Below are 17218 nucleotides of genomic sequence, written 5' to 3'. Positions count from 1 at the left end.
TATAAATCTTACATAATGTGAAAGAACGCGGGTTCATTACATTTGTAAGTCGCTCTGGATAAGAGCGTCTGCTAAATGACTAAAATGTAAATGTAAATTTGGAAATGTTTGTCACTCCCGTGTACTATAGATGATAGTCTGTACTTACTTAACCTACATAAATTGGTTGGATCTCAAAGGACTAAATTCTAACATCCCTGCGTTCCATAACACTTTTCAGCCACACAATGTCACACCCATGTAATAACCCTGTAATAAGTTGTCTAATATGAATTTCTGTAACTTTGTGCCATAGACGGAATGGTTGTGTCCTCTTGAATAAGCCCCTTTCTGGTAAGCATCAGGGGGGAGGTGATGTCAAAGGATTGTGAAAGCCTGCCCCCTGTCTGAGATTTAGATATAAGTTTCACCGTGGCACTAAGCGTTTCAAACTCACCACTGGAGCAAGGTTCTACACATCGGACTATCATCACCACAGATCAGCAACCAACCCCCTGGGATAAAATAATACCGTTTCGGTTTTACGGGGTTGAGAGTCTCTGAAATATTTGTATTCGGTTCAGCTGCGCACTCATCAACTGCTGGTAAGTGTCCCGTCTGTTTTGTGCTTAGCGGGTGCTATAAGTTATCGTTAGCTAGCTAAATTGGTTTTGCAACACATATTGATCATCGACTGGATGTTGCTACATTCATGTAAAGGACGGGTCTGGATAAATTCTAGGTGGCTGGTGTACAGGAGCTAGTTAGCAAGAGATACCACTAGCGCTAGGTAGCTAGCTAGTAATATAACATCGAAGTAGTGGCTCCAATTGGAAACGTGTGGCAAGTTTTATATTAAAACCTAACGTTACAGTCCAACATCATCACACTTGGAAACGTTCCTTACTGGCCACAAAATGGTTTCTGATTGTGAAATGTAGTTTTATTCACTGAATAATTTTCAATGGTTTCTTTTGGTCCTTCTGTACAGATCTCTTAGGCTCACTTAACACGTACAACTGGCAGACATATGCCCTTTATAAGTAGTAAATAGTACATCACAGAAATGTATCACAGTACAATAACTAGCTATTCTAACCAGACCAAAGTAAAGTATCTTTACATTGGAGGGATGATTAATATCGTTTTTTTGTCCTTTCTGGGGTAAAAGTTAGGAATAATGTGGCTTTTGTATCTAGGGGCCAGTTTTGTGTGTGTGTGTGTGTGTGTGTGTGTGTGTGTGTGTCCCAGGAAGTTCCATCTGACCACACTGCACATAGAGCCCTCTCTGTGATCTAGAGAGCGTGGCAGAATGGGTGGAGTGAGGTGCAAACTGGCCAAATAGAGGTGGTTTGATTTGCTCCACAGAATTTTCCTTTTAACTGTATTCCATTGATACCCACTGGGGAATCCAAGTGGAAATCTTGTAGCTATTGCCATGGCATATTAAGATTTTGCATTGGAATCATTTTTTGTTAGAACACATTTTTTGTTTCGACCAATTCAATATTGTATTTCAAATAGTACAGCACATAAACCCAACGTTTTTTTTTGCCCTTGAGTCTTTGTCAATGATGTGCAGGATACCAGACATTATTGGGAAAGGACAAACTCAAAGGCTTGACTGAAACCATCGGTTGATGTGTTGGTTAGAATCATTTTTTCTTTTAATGTTTTATTCTTAGCCCAACTGTGTATTTGCTTAGATCCTGTTAAATGGAAAAGTAGGAAAAATAGCTATTCTATCACAAAAAAAGAGTATTTGAGACCCCTGTCTTAAGTGCTTGTATTTTCTTTCTTTTGAGAGGGAGAATGGTGGAGGTGAGGAAGATCTGTTGTATTGGGGCTGGCTACGTGGGCGGTCCCACCTGCAGCGTGATAGCCCAAATGTGCCCCGAGGTGACGGTTACCGTGGTGGACGTGAACGAGGATCGCATCCGTGCCTGGAATTCTGATAGCCTTCCCATCTTTGAGGTGAGTGTGAGACGATATTAATACAAGAAACTAACATCAACTGCAGGAAATGACGTAAAACGATTACACATTCATGTCCCAAGTTTCTCACAGAACTGGGCTAACTTGTGTTGGGTCTTTCCAATAAGTCATTCATTTTGGCCACTTGACTTTTGAGCTCCGATTTACACTTTTGACACTTGTGCTCTAACAACATCTCTCCTTTCTTTCTAGCCTGGACTCCAGGAAGTGGTGGACTCATGCCGCGGGGTCAACCTTTTCTTCTCCACAGACATTGATGAGGCCATAAAAAATGCAGACCTGGTTTTCATATCTGTAAATACATTTTTTTTTCAACACTTTCCCTTCTTTTAATGTCAATGGCTTTCACACAATTTCCTTGAAAGCATTGTTAAGACGAATGGGACTCAGTTTGGCTTTCTTTAATGGTAAGATACAGTGACTGAGATAGATCTATGATTGAATCCACCTTAAACATCTCCCCCTTCCTTTGCCAGGTCAATACGCCTACCAAGACATTTGGGATTGGTAAGGGTCGAGCAGCGGACCTAAAGTACATAGAAGCATGTGCCCGGCGCATTGCTGATGTGTCCATCGGGTGTAAGATTGTTGTAGAGAAAAGCACAGTTCCTGTACGTGCTGCTGAGAGCATCCGCCGCATCTTCAACGCCAACACCAAGAGTAGCTTCAACTTTCAGGTGATTGCAGGGGACAGTGTATCAAACGCCTAAATTCATCGGTCTGCCATGTCATCAGGTCTTATAAGTATGATCTTGTTCTCCTGCAGGTCCTCTCAAACCCAGAGTTTCTTGCTGAGGGAACAGCCATCACAGATCTGAAGAATCCAGACAGGGTATTGATTGGAGGGGATGAGACCCCTGAGGGCCAACATGCTATTGAGGCCCTGCGGAGCATCTATGAGCACTGGGTCCCCAAGAGCAAGATTATCACCACCAACACCTGGTCCTCTGAGCTCTCCAAGCTGGTATTAATACCATTTTATGTCCGTCTGTTATATCAGTACAATCTCAGCTTAGCAGCATTACGATCTCAGACACCTCCTCCTGTGATGTTTCCTGCCTTTATTCATTTGCTCACTTCTATCCTTGTTTTTTCCTTTTCCGTGTTTACAGGCAGCCAATGCCTTTCTGGCCCAACGTATCAGTAGCATCAACTCCATCAGTGCCCTGTGCGAGGTAACTGGCGCAGATGTAGAGGAGGTGGCACATGCCATCGGGACAGACCAGAGAATAGGCAGTTGCTTCCTGAAGGCCAGCGTGGGTGAGTGAGAGGGAAGCAAAGCTGGAATGGTTGACTTGTGGGCCAGTATTAGTTGATGGTCGGATGAGACGATTAGATGACTGAGGGATTGGGTTTCAGTTATGAACTACTGGGAATTGAGTGGGTGAGTTTAGTCATGATACAATCTGTGTTTGTTTCACAGGATTTGGTGGCAGCTGTTTCCAGAAGGATGTCCTCAATCTTGTGTACCTATGCGAGGTGCTAAACCTACCCGAGGTTGCAAGATACTGGCAACAGGTGTGCTTCTTTTTTCATCAACTCAAAGTAGTGCAATACAGAACTTCTCATTTCAAAATAAATTCCTGTAATTGTCTCTCGCAAACACTGTATTACAGTCAGTAAAATATCACAATGGCAAAAATGTGGAACATCTAAATGTTGTCTCTCCCAGGTTATAGAGATAAACGATTACCAGCGAAAACGATTCTCTTCGCGGATAATCAGCTGCCTCTTCAACACAGTGACGGACAAGAAGATAGCCTTGCTAGGTTTCGCTTTCAAGAAAAACACAGGCGATACAAGGTATGGAGGGGCATTTAAAACCTTTCTCTGCTTACATCCAACGTTCTCAGAGCACATTTTTTTCTGCTTCCCCCTCCAAGGCTATCCTTGTGTGTATTTTGTTTTCAGGGAATCCTCTAGTATCTACATCAGTCGTTACCTGCTGGAGGAGGGAGCCTGTCTACACATCTATGACCCCAAGGTTAAAGCGCAGCAGATCATGCACGACCTGACTCAGCCCACACCCTCAGAAAGACATGACCCCGCCACAGGTAGCCACAGTATTCTGTGATCTTTGTGTAAATTTAATAGTATAGTAAATCAATAAGCAGATTCTAACATTAGGGTAATTCCATGACAGCATGGCCCCAAAAATATTTTTGGGCATCTCAGATTGTTCTGGCAATTCTCACATAGAAACTTAATTGGGATGAAGGATGTTTGATATGCCTTTTACAGTTGTAACACAAACCATATTTTTTTAAATCACGATAAAGTGGCCATTTTAGGCCCTTTTTATACCTACAGTGCCTTCAGAAAGTATTCATACCCCTTGACCTGTTCCACATTTTGTTGTTACAGCCTGAATTCAAATTGGATTAAATATGTATTTTTTTCTCACCCATCTACACGCACTACCCCATAATGACAAAGTGAAAACATGTTCTTAGACATTTCTGCAAATGTATTGAAAATGAAATACAGAAATATCTAATTTACATAAGTCTTCACACCCCTGGGTCAATACTTTGTAGAAGCATCGTTGGCAGCGTTTACAGCTGTGAGTCTTTTTGGGTAAGACTGGGTAAAACTGGATTGTACAGTATTTTCCCATTATTCTTTAAAAAAAAATATTCAAGCTCTGTTAAGTTGATTGTTGATCATTGCTAGACAGCGATTTTCAAGTCATGTATAGATTTTCAAGCCGATTTAAGTAAAAACTGTAACTAGGCCCTTTAACGTTGTCTTGGTAAGCAACTCTAAGTGTAGATTTGGCCATGTGTTTTAGGTTATTGTCCTGCTGAAAGGTGAATTAGTCTCCCAGTGTTTGTTAGAAAGCAGACTGAACCAGGTTTTCCTCTTGGATTTTGACTGTGCTTAGCTTTATTCCATTCATTTTTATCCTAAAAAACGTCCTTGCCGATAACAAGCATACCCATAACATGATGCAGCCTCAACCATGCTTGAAAATATGAAGAGTGGTACTACTCAGTGATGTGTTGGATTTGCCCCAAACATCAAATCAAATCAAATGTATTCATATAGCCCTTCGTACATCAGCTGATATCTCAAAGTGCTGTACAGAAACCCAGCCTAAAACCCCAAACAGCAAGCAAAGCATGTGAAAGAAGCACGGTGGCTAGGAAAAACTCCCTAGGAAAAACTCCCTAGAAAGGCCAAAAACCTAGGAAGAAACCTAGAGAGGAACCAGGCTATGAGGGGTGGCCAGTCCTCTTCTGGCTGTGCAGGGTGGATATTATAACAGAACATGGTCAAGATGTTAAAATGTTCATAAATGACCAGCATGGTCAAATAATAATAATCATAGTAGTTGTCGAGGGTGCAACAAGCACGTCCGGTGAACAGGTCAGGGTTCCATAGCCGCAGGCAGAACAGTTGAAACTGGAGCAGCAGCACGGCCAGGTGGACTGGGGACAGCAAGGAGTCATCATACCAGGTAGTCCTGAGGCATGGTCCTAGGGCTCAGGTCCTCCGAGAGAAAGACAGAAAGAGAGAATTAGAGAGAGCATATTTAAAATCACACAGGACACCGGATAAGACAAGAGAAATAGTCCAGATGTAACAGACTGACCCTAGCCCCCTGACACATAAACTACTGCAGCATAAATACTGGAGGCTGAGACAGGAGGGATCAGAAGACACTGTGGCCCCATCCGATGATACCCCCGGACAGGGCCAAACAGGCAGGATATAACCCCACCCACTTTGCCAAAGCACAGCCCCCACACCACTAGAGGGATGTCTCCAACCACCAACTTACCGTCCTAAGACAAGGCCGAGTATAGCCCACAACGATCACCGCCATGGCACAACCCAAGGGGGGTTGTACTCTCTCGCTTTGTACTCTCTTGGTGATTTGCTGAATGTGCAATCCTACATGAGTGCTGTGATTGGTTAATGACCTATAATATCAATGTATATGTATTTTTTATTTAACCTTTAATTTAATTAGGCAAGTCAGTAAAGAACAAATTCTTATTTACAACAATGGCCTAGGAACAGTGGGTTAACTGCCTTGTTCAGGGGCAGAATGACATATTTTTACCTTGTCAACTCGGGGATTCGATCCAGCAACCTTTTGGTTACTGGCCCAATGCTCTAACCACTAGCCTACCTATAAAATGTATAATTTCTTTTAAAAGTAGCTGAGTGCCAATTCTGGAAATGTGATGTGTTTTGAAGAATATATTGTTCCAACTTCCAAACAATGTCTAAAAAATAAACAAAATCAAGAAGGGTACTTTTGAGATATTAATAATAATATTTTTTTATGTTGAACACATTTGTGAATGTTTTTTTTTTTTGCACACTATAAGGAGCATAATGACACAAATGTTGGCTTTACCATGTACAGTTCACGGATCATAGGGTCTCACAGGAGGCAAGTATAGGTCTAGAAAGGGCCTAAAATGGCCACTTTCATTGTGATTTTCTCAAAAATGGTTTCTGATATAAATGTAAAAAGCATGTTAAACATACTTCTTCCCAATTACGTTCTTATGTCCCCCTGAGAATTGACAGAACAATCTGTGATACCCCCCCCCAAAAAAAAAAAATGTTTCGGGGGGGGCTATGCTGGTGTGGGCATTTTTCCTTTGCCAAGATAATCCATCCACCTGACAGGTGTGGCATATCAAGAAGCTGATTAAACAGCATGCTCATTACACAGGTGCACCTTGTGCTGGGGACAATAAATGGCCACTCTAAAATGTGCAGTTTTGTCACACAACACAATGCCACAGATCTCTGCAGTTTTGAGGGAGTGTGCAATTTCGCATGATGACTGCGAGAATTTCCAGCAGAGCTGTTGCCAGAGAATTTAATGTTAATTTCTCTACCATAAGCCACCTCCAACGTCATTTTAGAGAATTTGACAGTACATCCAACTGGCCTCACAACCGCAGACCACGTGTAACCACGCCAGCCCGGGACATCCATATCCGGCTAATTCACCTGTGGGATCGTCTGTAATGAAGCCCTTTTGTGGGGAGAAACTCATTCTGATTGGCCGGGCCAAGTGGGTGGGCCTATGCCCTCCCAGCCATAGCTGCACCCCAGCCCAGTCATGTGAAATCAATAGATTAGGGTCTAATGAATTTATTTAAATTGACTGATTTCCTTATATGAACTGTAACTCAGTAAAATCTTTGAATTTTTACATTTATATTTTTGTTCAGTATAAGTTTATTGAATACATGTTGATATTTCAATGTTGGTTGCCATACATAACTGGGGACTTATTTTGCTCATTCTAATGAGATGGGATGAATGTTTGTTATATAACCGATTGAAAAAAGTTGATTTATATTTATCTGCATGAAGTCAACTTGGTTTATACTCTCTCGTCCTAGTTTCTCGTCTAGTCACCATCGTCACCGACCCGTACAAGGCTTGTGAGAACGCCCATGCAATTGTCATCTGCACAGAGTGGGATATGTTCACGGTGTGTATTTTAATTTTTTAAGCTAGTCACTCATCAATTACTGACATCAAATGGCAAGGAGATGACTGACCACAGATATTTTGGTGGCAATGATAATTACATACGTAGTTGCATTGGACTGTACATGGATTAAAGGTAGCTCTCAATGTAAACCATAGAGTCCATATTTGTACTGCAGGAGCTGGACTATGAGAAGATCTATAAAGCCATGCTGAAACCTGCCTTCATCTTTGACGGTAGAAGGATCTTGGACAGCTTGCACGACCAACTCCAGCATATCGGCTTCCAGGCAAGTGACCACAACCACAGTAACGCAGTAAACACTATCTAGGAATCTGATGAGGTAATGGCTTTAATATGAAAACACCCTAGGCACAAACAAAGGAGTTGTTTTTGCTTTTGGAAGGCTGCACTGACAAAAAGCCAAAAGATCCATTTGCAGCAGCTCCTCTAATTAATATTTGAGAAATGTCGAGTAATGGACAGTCCAGTAGTTTCCAAAGTAATTGTTATTTTTTTTCCAGGTGGAGACTATTGGGAAAAGAGTTAACCAGAGGATCCACTTCACTGCCATTGAGGACAAGTCAGAAATAGACCAACAGCAACCATTGAAGAAGATCAAACTATGAAGTGTGCTTTTGGGACAGCAGTGAAAGAGCCAGCTCAGTGCAGTAATATATTAAACCAAGTTATAATTTTTTATGTAATATTAAATCAGTGGGATGGCTAGGCGGTATACCGTATTTTACTATATACACACCAGTATTGATGCACGGACCGGTTATTTGATCGAATAGAAGTTTCGTAATGGTTAGGTTGTTACGAATGCACTGATATAAGTGGACGCACGTTCCATTTTGGAAACGTTTTAGCATGGACATTGCCTTTGAGGGCCTTTCCCCCATTTTAAAGTAGTCAGGGATCCCCTATGAGTTGGGAGCAATCAGCCAATGAAGAAGATCATTGACTACTTTAAAATAAAGAGAGCCTCAATGGCATTGCCCTCGCTGTCACAGATACTATAATGAACAGATAAAATGATGAGTCCTATCCATCTCTATGGCCTGCTGTTCACACGCATATTTGCCCTCTCATTTGCAAGAAAGGTCCCACCTGATCTCACCTCCTCCCGCCTGCCTTCCATCTTTGAGGACGTGTATTTCCGTTGTTAGAGTGGTCACTTGACTATCTTGTCAATATAATGCCACGTGCATCCACTTATATCAGTAAATTTGTAACAACCTAAACATTACAAAGCTTCTATTAGATCGAATAAGCCTACCGTAATTAGACACTCATAGACTTCTATACAAAAAAGGGCTTATCTCATGGGGACAAATGTTGGGTAGAGTAAATCCTCTCGCTTCACCTCTTCCTCTCTGCTTTCACTCTGTCCGCATGGTCAGATGCAATGAGGTGTTGGGGACAATGATGCTGATTTATTCTTTTGCTTCTTAATATACATTGCATTCGGAAAGTATTCAGCCCCCTTGACTTTTTCCACATTTTGTTGTTACAGCCTTATTCTAAAATGGATTAAATTGTTTTTCTTCTTCATCAATCTACACACAATACCCCATAATGACAAAGCAAAAACAGGGTTTTAAAAATATCATATTTACATAAGTATTCAGACCCTTTACTCAGTACTTTGTTGAAGCACCCTTGGCAGCTATTACATCCTCGAGTCTACTTTGGTTAGGATGCTACAAGCTTGGCACACCTGTATTGTGGGAGTTTCTCCCTATCCTCTCAAGCTCTGTCAGGTTGGATGGGGAGCGTTGCTGCACAACTATTTTCAGGTCTCTTTTTTTGCAAACATTTCTAAAAACCTGTTTTCGCTTTGTCATTATGGGGTATTGTGTGTAGATTGCTGAGAATTAAACATATTTAATACATTTTAGAATAAGGCTGTATAACCTTACAAAATGTGGAAAAATTCAAGGGGTCTGAATACTTTACGAAGGCACTGTAAATCCAAAAGTGTTCAATTATTACCCTATTAGTTTGTGTATCTTACTGTCTGTCACGCCGGTATAAAGGATTTGGAGACCGGTGCAGGAATACACAATAGGGGTTTTCAATACACCCAAAACAAACACGTATACAAAAACACTGGGCTGTACCCAAAGAAAAGAGCGAGGGTAAACCTCGCTGAACGACACAGGACGATACCCGTAATACACAATATATAAAGCTTGCAGCATAACAGCTGCACCAACGCATAGGTACTCACACCACCAACGGACATGGGAACAATAACCGACAAAGACCGAGGGAACAGAGGGCACATATATAACATACTAATCAGGGATAATGGGAACCAGGTGTGTGTAATCAGACAAGACAGTCGGGTGTTGATGATAATGAATCCTGTTCAGTGAAGCCTAGAAAGCCGGTGACGGAGACCTCCAGAACTGGTGAACAGAATGAGCATCAGTACCGGGGGGATCCATGACAGTACCCCCCCCCGACGCGCAGCGAGACGACACCGGCCTCGGGGACAACCACAGGGGCGTGGTGCGGGTCGGTCTCGGTGCCGATGGTGAAAATCCCTGGTCAGCGACGTGTCCAGGATGTCCACCGCAGGAACCCAGCACCCCTCCCTGTCGATGAGGTACTGGTGCCGCCCCTCCCCCCCGACGCCTCGAATCCAGGACCTCCCAGACCGAGTACGCCGGACCTCCCTCGATGTCCAGAGGAGGAGGCGGGGCGTCACTGGGTCCAGCCTCAGCGAGGGGACCAGGCACCACTGGCCTGAGGAGCAACACATGAAAGGTCGGGTTAATGCGGTAATTAACAGGGAGTTGTAAATGGTACTTTACCTCATTAACCCTCATCAGGACTTTAAACGGCCCCACAAACCGCGGGCTCAGCTTCCGGCAGGGTAGGTGGAAGAGCAGGTTCCGGGTGGAGAGCCAGACCCGGTCGCTTATGGAGAAGACAGGCGCCTCACTGCGGTGGCGGTCGGCCTCTACTTCCGGTGCCGTGAAAGATGGCCGCCTCGCTTCGCGTTCCTAGGAAACTATGCAGTATTTTTCTTTTTTATGTGTTATTTCTTACATTGTTACCCCAGGTAATCTTAGGTTTTACTACATACAGTCGGGAGGAACTATTGATATAAGAGCAACGTCAACTCACCAACATTACGACCAGAAATACGACTTTCCCGAAGCGGATCCTCTGTTTGGCCCACCACCCAGGACAATAGATCGGATCCCAGCCGGCGAGCCAAAACAACGGCGTCGTAGAAGAAGGGGCAGACGGAGCGGTCTTCTGGTCAGGCTCCGTAGACGGGCACATCGCGCACCGCTCCCGAGCATACTACTCGCCAATGTCCAGTCTCTTGACAACAAGGTAGACGAAATCCGAGCAAGGGTAGCATTCCAGAGAGACATCCGAGACTGTAATGTTCTTTGTTTCACGGAAACATGGCTCACTTGAGACACGCTATCTGAGTCGGTACAGCCACCTGGTTTCTTCACGCATCGCGCCGACAGAAACAAGCATCTCTCTGTAAGAAGAAGGGTGGGGGTGTATGCCTTATGATTAACGAGACGTGGTGTGATCATAACAACATACAGGGACTCAAGTCATTTTGTTCACCTGACTTAGAATTTGTCACTATCAAATGCCGACCGCATTATCTACCAAGAGAATTCTCTTCGATTATAATCACAGCCGTGTATATCCCCCCCAAGCAGACACATCGACGACCCTGAAAGAACTTCATTGGACTCTATGTAAACTGGAAACCACATATCCTGAGGCTGCATTTATTGTAGCCAGGGATTTTAACAAGGCTAATGTGAAAACAAGGCTCTCCAAATTCTATCAGCATATCGGTTGTGCTACCACGGCTGGCAAAACCCTAGACCACTGTTATTCTAACTTCCGCGACGCATATAAAGCCCTCCCTTTGGAAAAGCTGACCACGACTCCATTTTGTTGCTCCCAGCCTATAGACAGAAACTAAAACAGGAAGCTCCCGCCCTCAGGTCTGTTCAACGCAAGGCCGACCAATCGGATTCCACGCTTCAAGATTGCTTCGATCACGTGGACTGGGATATGTTCCGCATTGCTGCGAACAAAAACATTGACGAATACGCTGACTCGGTGTTCGAGTTCATTAATAAGTGCATCGGTGATGTCGTACCAACAGCGTCTATTAAAACATTCCCCAACCAGAAACCGTGGATTGATGGCAGCATTCGCGCAAAACTGAACGCGCGAACCACTGCTTTTAATCAGGGCAAAGTGACCGGAAACATGACCGAATATAAACAGTGTAGCTACTCCCTCCGCAAGGCAATCAAACAAGCTAAGCCTCAGTACAGAGACAAAGTGGAGTCGCAATTCAACGGCTCAGACACGAGAGGTATGTGGCAGGGTCTACAGTCAATCACGGACTACAAAAGAAAAACCAGCCCCGTCGCGGATCACGATGCCTTGCTCCCAGACAGACTAAACAAGTTTTTTGCTCGCTTTGAGGACAATACAGTGCCACTAACACGGCCCGCTACCAAAACCTGCGGGCTCTCCTTCACTGCAGCCAACGTGAGTAAAACCATTTAAACGTGTTAACCCTCGCAAGGCTGCAGGCCCAGACGGCATCCCCGGCCGCATCCTCAGAGCATGCGCAGACCAGCTGGCTGGTGTGTTTACAGACATATTCAATCAATCCTTATCCCAGTCTGCTGTTCCCACATGTTTCATGAGGGCCACCATTGTTCCTGTTCCCAAGAAAAGTAAGGTAACTGAGCTAAATGACTACCGCCCTGTAGCACTCACTTCCGTCACCATGAAGTGCTTTGAGGGACTAATCAAGGACCATATCACCTCCACCCTACCTGACACCCTAGACCCACTCCAATTTGCTTACCGACCCAATAGGTCCACAGACTATGCAATCGCCATCACACTGCACACTGCCCTAACCCATCTGGACAAGAGGAATACCTATGTAAGAATGCTGTTCATCGATTACAGCTCAGCATTTAACACCATAGTACCCTCCAAACTCCCTGGGTCTCGACCCCGCCCTGTGCAACTGGGTCCTGGACTTCCTGACGGGCCGCCCCCAGGTGGTGAGGGTAGGTAACAACATCTCCACCCCGCTGATCCTCAACACTGGGTCCCCACAAGGGTGCGTTTTTAGCCCTCTTCTATACTCCCTGTTCACCCACGACTGCGTGGCCATGCACGCATCCAACTCAATCATCAAGTTTGCAGACGACACTACAGTGGTAGGCTTGATTACCAACAACGACAAGACGGCCTACAGGGAGGTGGTGAGGGCCCTCGGAGTGTGGTGTCAGGAAAATAACCTCGCACTCAATGTGAACAAAACAAAAGAGATGATCGTGGACTTGAGGGAGCAGCCCCCTATCTACATTGACGGGACAGTAGTGGAGAGGGTGGAGAGTTTTAAGTTCCTCGGCGTACACATCACGGACAAACTGAAATGGTCCACCCACACAGACAGCGTGGTGAAGAAGGCGCAGCAGCGCCTCTTCAACCTCAGGAGGCTGAAGAAATTTGGCTTGTCACCAAAAACACTCACAAACTTTTACAGATGCGCAATCGAGAGCATCCTGTCGGGCTGTATCACCGCCTGGTACGGCAGCTGCTCCGCCCATAACCGGAAGGCTCTCCAGAGGGTAGTGAGGTCTGCACAACGCATCACCGGGTGCAAACTACCTGCCCTCCAGGACACCTACACCACCCGATGTCACAGGGAGGCCAAAAAGGTCATCAAGGACAGCAACCACCCGAGCCACTGCCTGTTCACCCCGCTAACATCCAGAAGGCGAGGTCAGTACAGGTGCATCAAAGCTGGAACCGAGAGACTGAAAAACAGCTTCTATCTCAAGGCCATCAGACTGTTAAACAGCCATCACTAACATTGAGTGGCTGCTGCCAACATACTGACTCAACTCAAGCCACTTTAATAATGGGAAAATTGATGCAATCAATTTATCACTTGCCACTTTATATTATTTATATTAGATAATGTTTACATAACCTACATTATTCATCTCATATGTATATACTGTACTCTATACCATCTACTGCATCTTGCCATCCTGATGTAATATATCACTAGCCACCTTAAAAAATGCTGCTTTATATGTTTTCATACCCTACAATACTCATCTCATATGTATATACTGTACTCCATACCATCTATTACATCTTGCCTATGCCGTTCGGCCATCACTCATTTATATATTTTTATGTACATATTCGTATTCATACCTTTACACTTGTGTGTACAAGGTAGTTGTTGTGGAATTGGTAGATTACTTGTTAGATATTACTGCATGGTCGGAACTAGAAGCACAAGCATTTCGTTACACTTGCATTAACATCTGCATGTGACAAATACAATTTCATTTGATTTGTTCCTTGTGCCGACGCATGGCGTTCCAGATCTCCTCAGCGCGCCGAAACCACTCGTCCACCGCAGGAGCCTCAGTCTGGCTCGGATGCCAAGGTGCCAGGGCCGGCTGATACCCCAACACACACTGGAAAGGAGTGAGGTTAGTGGAGGAGTGGCGGAGGGAATTCTGCGAGTACTCCGCCCAAGGTAGAAAATCCGCCCACTCCCCTGGCTGATCCTGACAGTAACACCGCAGGAACCTGCCCACCTCCTGGTTGACCCTCTCCACCTGCCCATTTGCTTGAGGCCGGTACCCGGAGGTGAGACTGACCGTGACCCCCAGGCGTTCCCTTAACGCCTTCTATACCCGTGAGGTGAACTGAGGGCCACGATCTGACACAATATCCTCCGGGATCCCGTAGTGCCGGAAGACGTGCGTAAAAAGAGCCTCCGCGGTTTGCATGGCCGACGGAAGCCCAGGCAGAGGAAGGAGGCGACAAGCTTTGGAAAACCGGTCCAAAACGACGAGAATGGTGGTGTTCCCCTGGGAGGGGGGGAAGATCAGTGACAAAGTCCACCGAGAGGTGAGACCAGGGTCGTTGTGGAACCGGCAGGGGAAGGAGCTTTCCATAAGGGAGGTGTCTGGGTGTCTTTGACTGAGCACAGATGGAGCAAGAAGAGACGTAAACCCGGACGTCCCTAGCCAAGGTGGGCCACCAGTACTTCTCCGTTAGGCAGGCGATGGTACGGCCTATCCCAGGATGACCCGACACATGCGCCATGTGCGCCCGGGAAAGGAGGCGGTCCCGCACACCTGTGGGTATGTAGGCGTGGTTCTCCGGGCACTGTGCAAGTGTGGGTTCCGTACGCTGGGCCTGCCGTGTGTCGGCGTCCACGTTCCATACCACTGGCGCGATGATGCGGAACGTCTCCTCTCCCTGAGACAGGGCGTCCACCTTCACATTCTTCGGGCCTGGCCGATAGGAAATCGTGAATTGGAACCTGGCGAAGAATAGAGCCCACCTGGCCTGTCTCGGGTTTAGCCTCTTCGCTGCCCTGATGTACTCCTGCTTAACATATAGATAATGCTCCAACAGTCTTCTCAGCACAGACCTGACTAATGAGACATGCTGAACGCGGTCAGCAGAATAGACCATAATGTCATCTATATAGACCACTACGCCCCGTCCCAGCATGTCCCGAGACAGTTTGTTGATAAGGACTGGAAGACTGAATGAGCATTAGACAGGCCAAAGGGCATTACGAGATACTCGTAATGACCCATGGTTGTGGAAAAAGCAGTCTTCCATTCATCACCTGCACGAATGCGTACCAGATTGTAGGCGTTCTTCAAGTCCAGCCTCGTGAAGTACTGCGCCCCATGCATTTGTTCGATGATGGTTGGGATAAGGGGTAAAAGATAGCTGAACTTGATGGTGGCCTTGTTCAGTGTTCGATAATCAATGCAGGGGTGCAGTCCCCCATTTTTCTTCTTGGCAAAAAAGAAGCTTGAGGAGGCTGGTGACTTAGAGGGGCGGATAAAACTCTGCTGGAGACTCCTGTACACAGGTCTCCATGGCCTCGATCTCCGCATAGGAGAGGGGATAGACATGTCCTCTCGGGAGGGCTGCGTCAGACAACAGGTCAATGGCACAGTCCCGGGAGCAATGGGGAGGCAGGCGTGTAGCCTAGGTCTTTGAGAAAACCCGGTGCAGATCCTGGTACTCCTCCGGTAAATCCACTTGAGGAGCACAGTCCAGTACCGGGGGGATCCGTGACACTGTCTGCAAACAGCTAGTTGGTCTTGTCTTAGCAAGTTGTTGCAAAAATAAATTGTGTTAGCTGGCTAGCTAAATGTACAAAGAATCAGGGCAAACTTAGCTGGCTAATACAGACTGATACCAGTGCTGGTGTAGGCCTAGATTAGCATGTTGTTTGTGCAACGGTATCTTCTAAAGCAGAGGAATAGGCAAAGCATTAATATTTTCGCTTGCGCTAGCTAGCTACATGGAGTAAGAGAAAACATGTAATGTAACATCTAATTAGGGTCCCTTGGGAAATGCTCACGAAAATTCCTCCATGGCTTTTTCATTCGTTGTCATGTCAAACGACAATGTATTAAAAATGCTGCCCACTATATTCCTAAAATATAATTAGAATCATTCATTTTCAATAATTCGAACAGTTCACCAGTTAATTAGGCCTAGATTTTTTCCCCCATATCATGCAGGGGGGGAGAATGGAGAAAGCCCCAATGAAATCACGTATAATTTATGTTATGCCACCCTAGGGTCATAAACTACTCATAAAGCATATTTAGAAAATGTTTATATATCAAAATAATAAATACTGTCAAAATACTGTTAAAAAAAAAATATATATATATATATATATAGTGATATTACTTTTTGGTCATATCGCCCAGCCCTAATTAGTCATTTCAGCACCCTCATCAATTTGATATGGTGACTTGAAACAAATAATTATGTCAGCTACAATGAAAGAAGCCTGGGGGAATGCTTCGAAGTTAGGGTTGAGGACCTTGTTTGTCAGAAACATGTGGTAACAATACCCCTCCAACCTCATGTATTTGTTTTGTGCATGTTGGATAACTACCAGGGTTTGGATGTTTAACTTACACAAAGGGGAAAACAACTGAATTAAATTTCAGATGTTTCTATATTTTCCCTTTTTAAGTATATTTGCTCCAAAATATTCATGTATGAAAGCATTTTTGGATGACTGATTCCATTGCTCTTTTAGTTTTTATTCATTTCTAAGCAATTTTTATGAAATCAAATCAAATTCTATTGGTCACATATATTTGTTTAGCAGATGTTATTGCGGGTGTAGCGACATGCTTGTGTTTCTAGCTCCGACAGTGCAGTACACTGTAATAGTAAAAGAATGGAATTAAGGAATATATAAATATTAGGATGAGCAATGTCTGAGTGGCATAGACAAATACAGTAGAATAGAATACGAGATTATTAAAGCAAAAATATGTAAACAATATTAAAGTGACTAGTGCTGGTTGAATGTGAACTTGAGCGGCGTTAGTGTAAACATGTAACCGATATGCAATATTATAATTATATGTTGTTGTTTTTAATGTAATAACTCTGTAAAGTAAAACATGACATTTTTTACATGCAAAATTAAACCATGTTTAGTATCTGTGAATACATTTCTTTGCATACCTAGAATCAATTGTACTGTACTACAATTATGTTCAAAGATAAGTTGTTTTATGCCACTTTCTCTCAGTTATTTTGTGTACTATGTAGTGATGTTGCCAGTTTACATTAGATGCTTTTATTCAAAACAATTCAAGGTTGCTCTATGTCAACTCAAAGTTGCAAGCAACTCAACTCAATCCTTATTAGTTGCATGGC

At 44.3% G+C, this 17218-nt stretch overlaps 1 protein-coding gene across 1 annotated transcript; it reads left to right on the top strand.

The window, feature by feature from the left end:
* The first annotated feature begins 394 nt into the window (after positions 1-394).
* On the top strand, positions 395-17006 carry LOC106603042 (UDP-glucose 6-dehydrogenase). Its single transcript, XM_082974433.1, has 12 exons — positions 395-584; positions 1785-1953; positions 2167-2268; positions 2451-2651; positions 2741-2938; positions 3087-3234; positions 3398-3492; positions 3647-3777; positions 3886-4028; positions 7350-7441; positions 7620-7730; positions 7966-17006. The coding sequence occupies exons 2-12, from the start codon at positions 1792-1794 to the stop codon at positions 8068-8070; spliced, it is 1488 nt and encodes a 495-aa protein (XP_082830559.1). The 5' UTR covers positions 395-584; positions 1785-1791; the 3' UTR covers positions 8071-17006.
* Positions 17007-17218: the final 212 nt, after the last annotated feature.

Source organism: Salmo salar, chromosome 04, assembly GCF_965601325.2.
Source record: "Salmo salar chromosome 04, fSalSal1, whole genome shotgun sequence".
NCBI classification, from domain to species: Eukaryota; Metazoa; Chordata; class Actinopteri; order Salmoniformes; family Salmonidae; genus Salmo; species Salmo salar.
The sequence above is the reverse complement of the archived record's forward strand: the minus strand, read 5'-3'. Positions and strand labels throughout refer to the sequence as shown.

Excerpts from the sequence above, each read along its gene's own strand:
- LOC106603042 (XM_082974433.1), top strand. The coding sequence starts at position 1,792 with ATGGTGGAGGTGAGGAAGATCTGTTGTATTGGGGCTGGCTACGTGGGC. Across the intron at positions 3,235-3,397 it reads CTTCCTGAAGGCCAGCGTGG|GATTTGGTGGCAGCTGTTTC; the intron begins GTGAGTGAGAGG and ends TTTGTTTCACAG. Across the intron at positions 3,493-3,646 it reads TTGCAAGATACTGGCAACAG|GTTATAGAGATAAACGATTA; the intron begins GTGTGCTTCTTT and ends TGTCTCTCCCAG.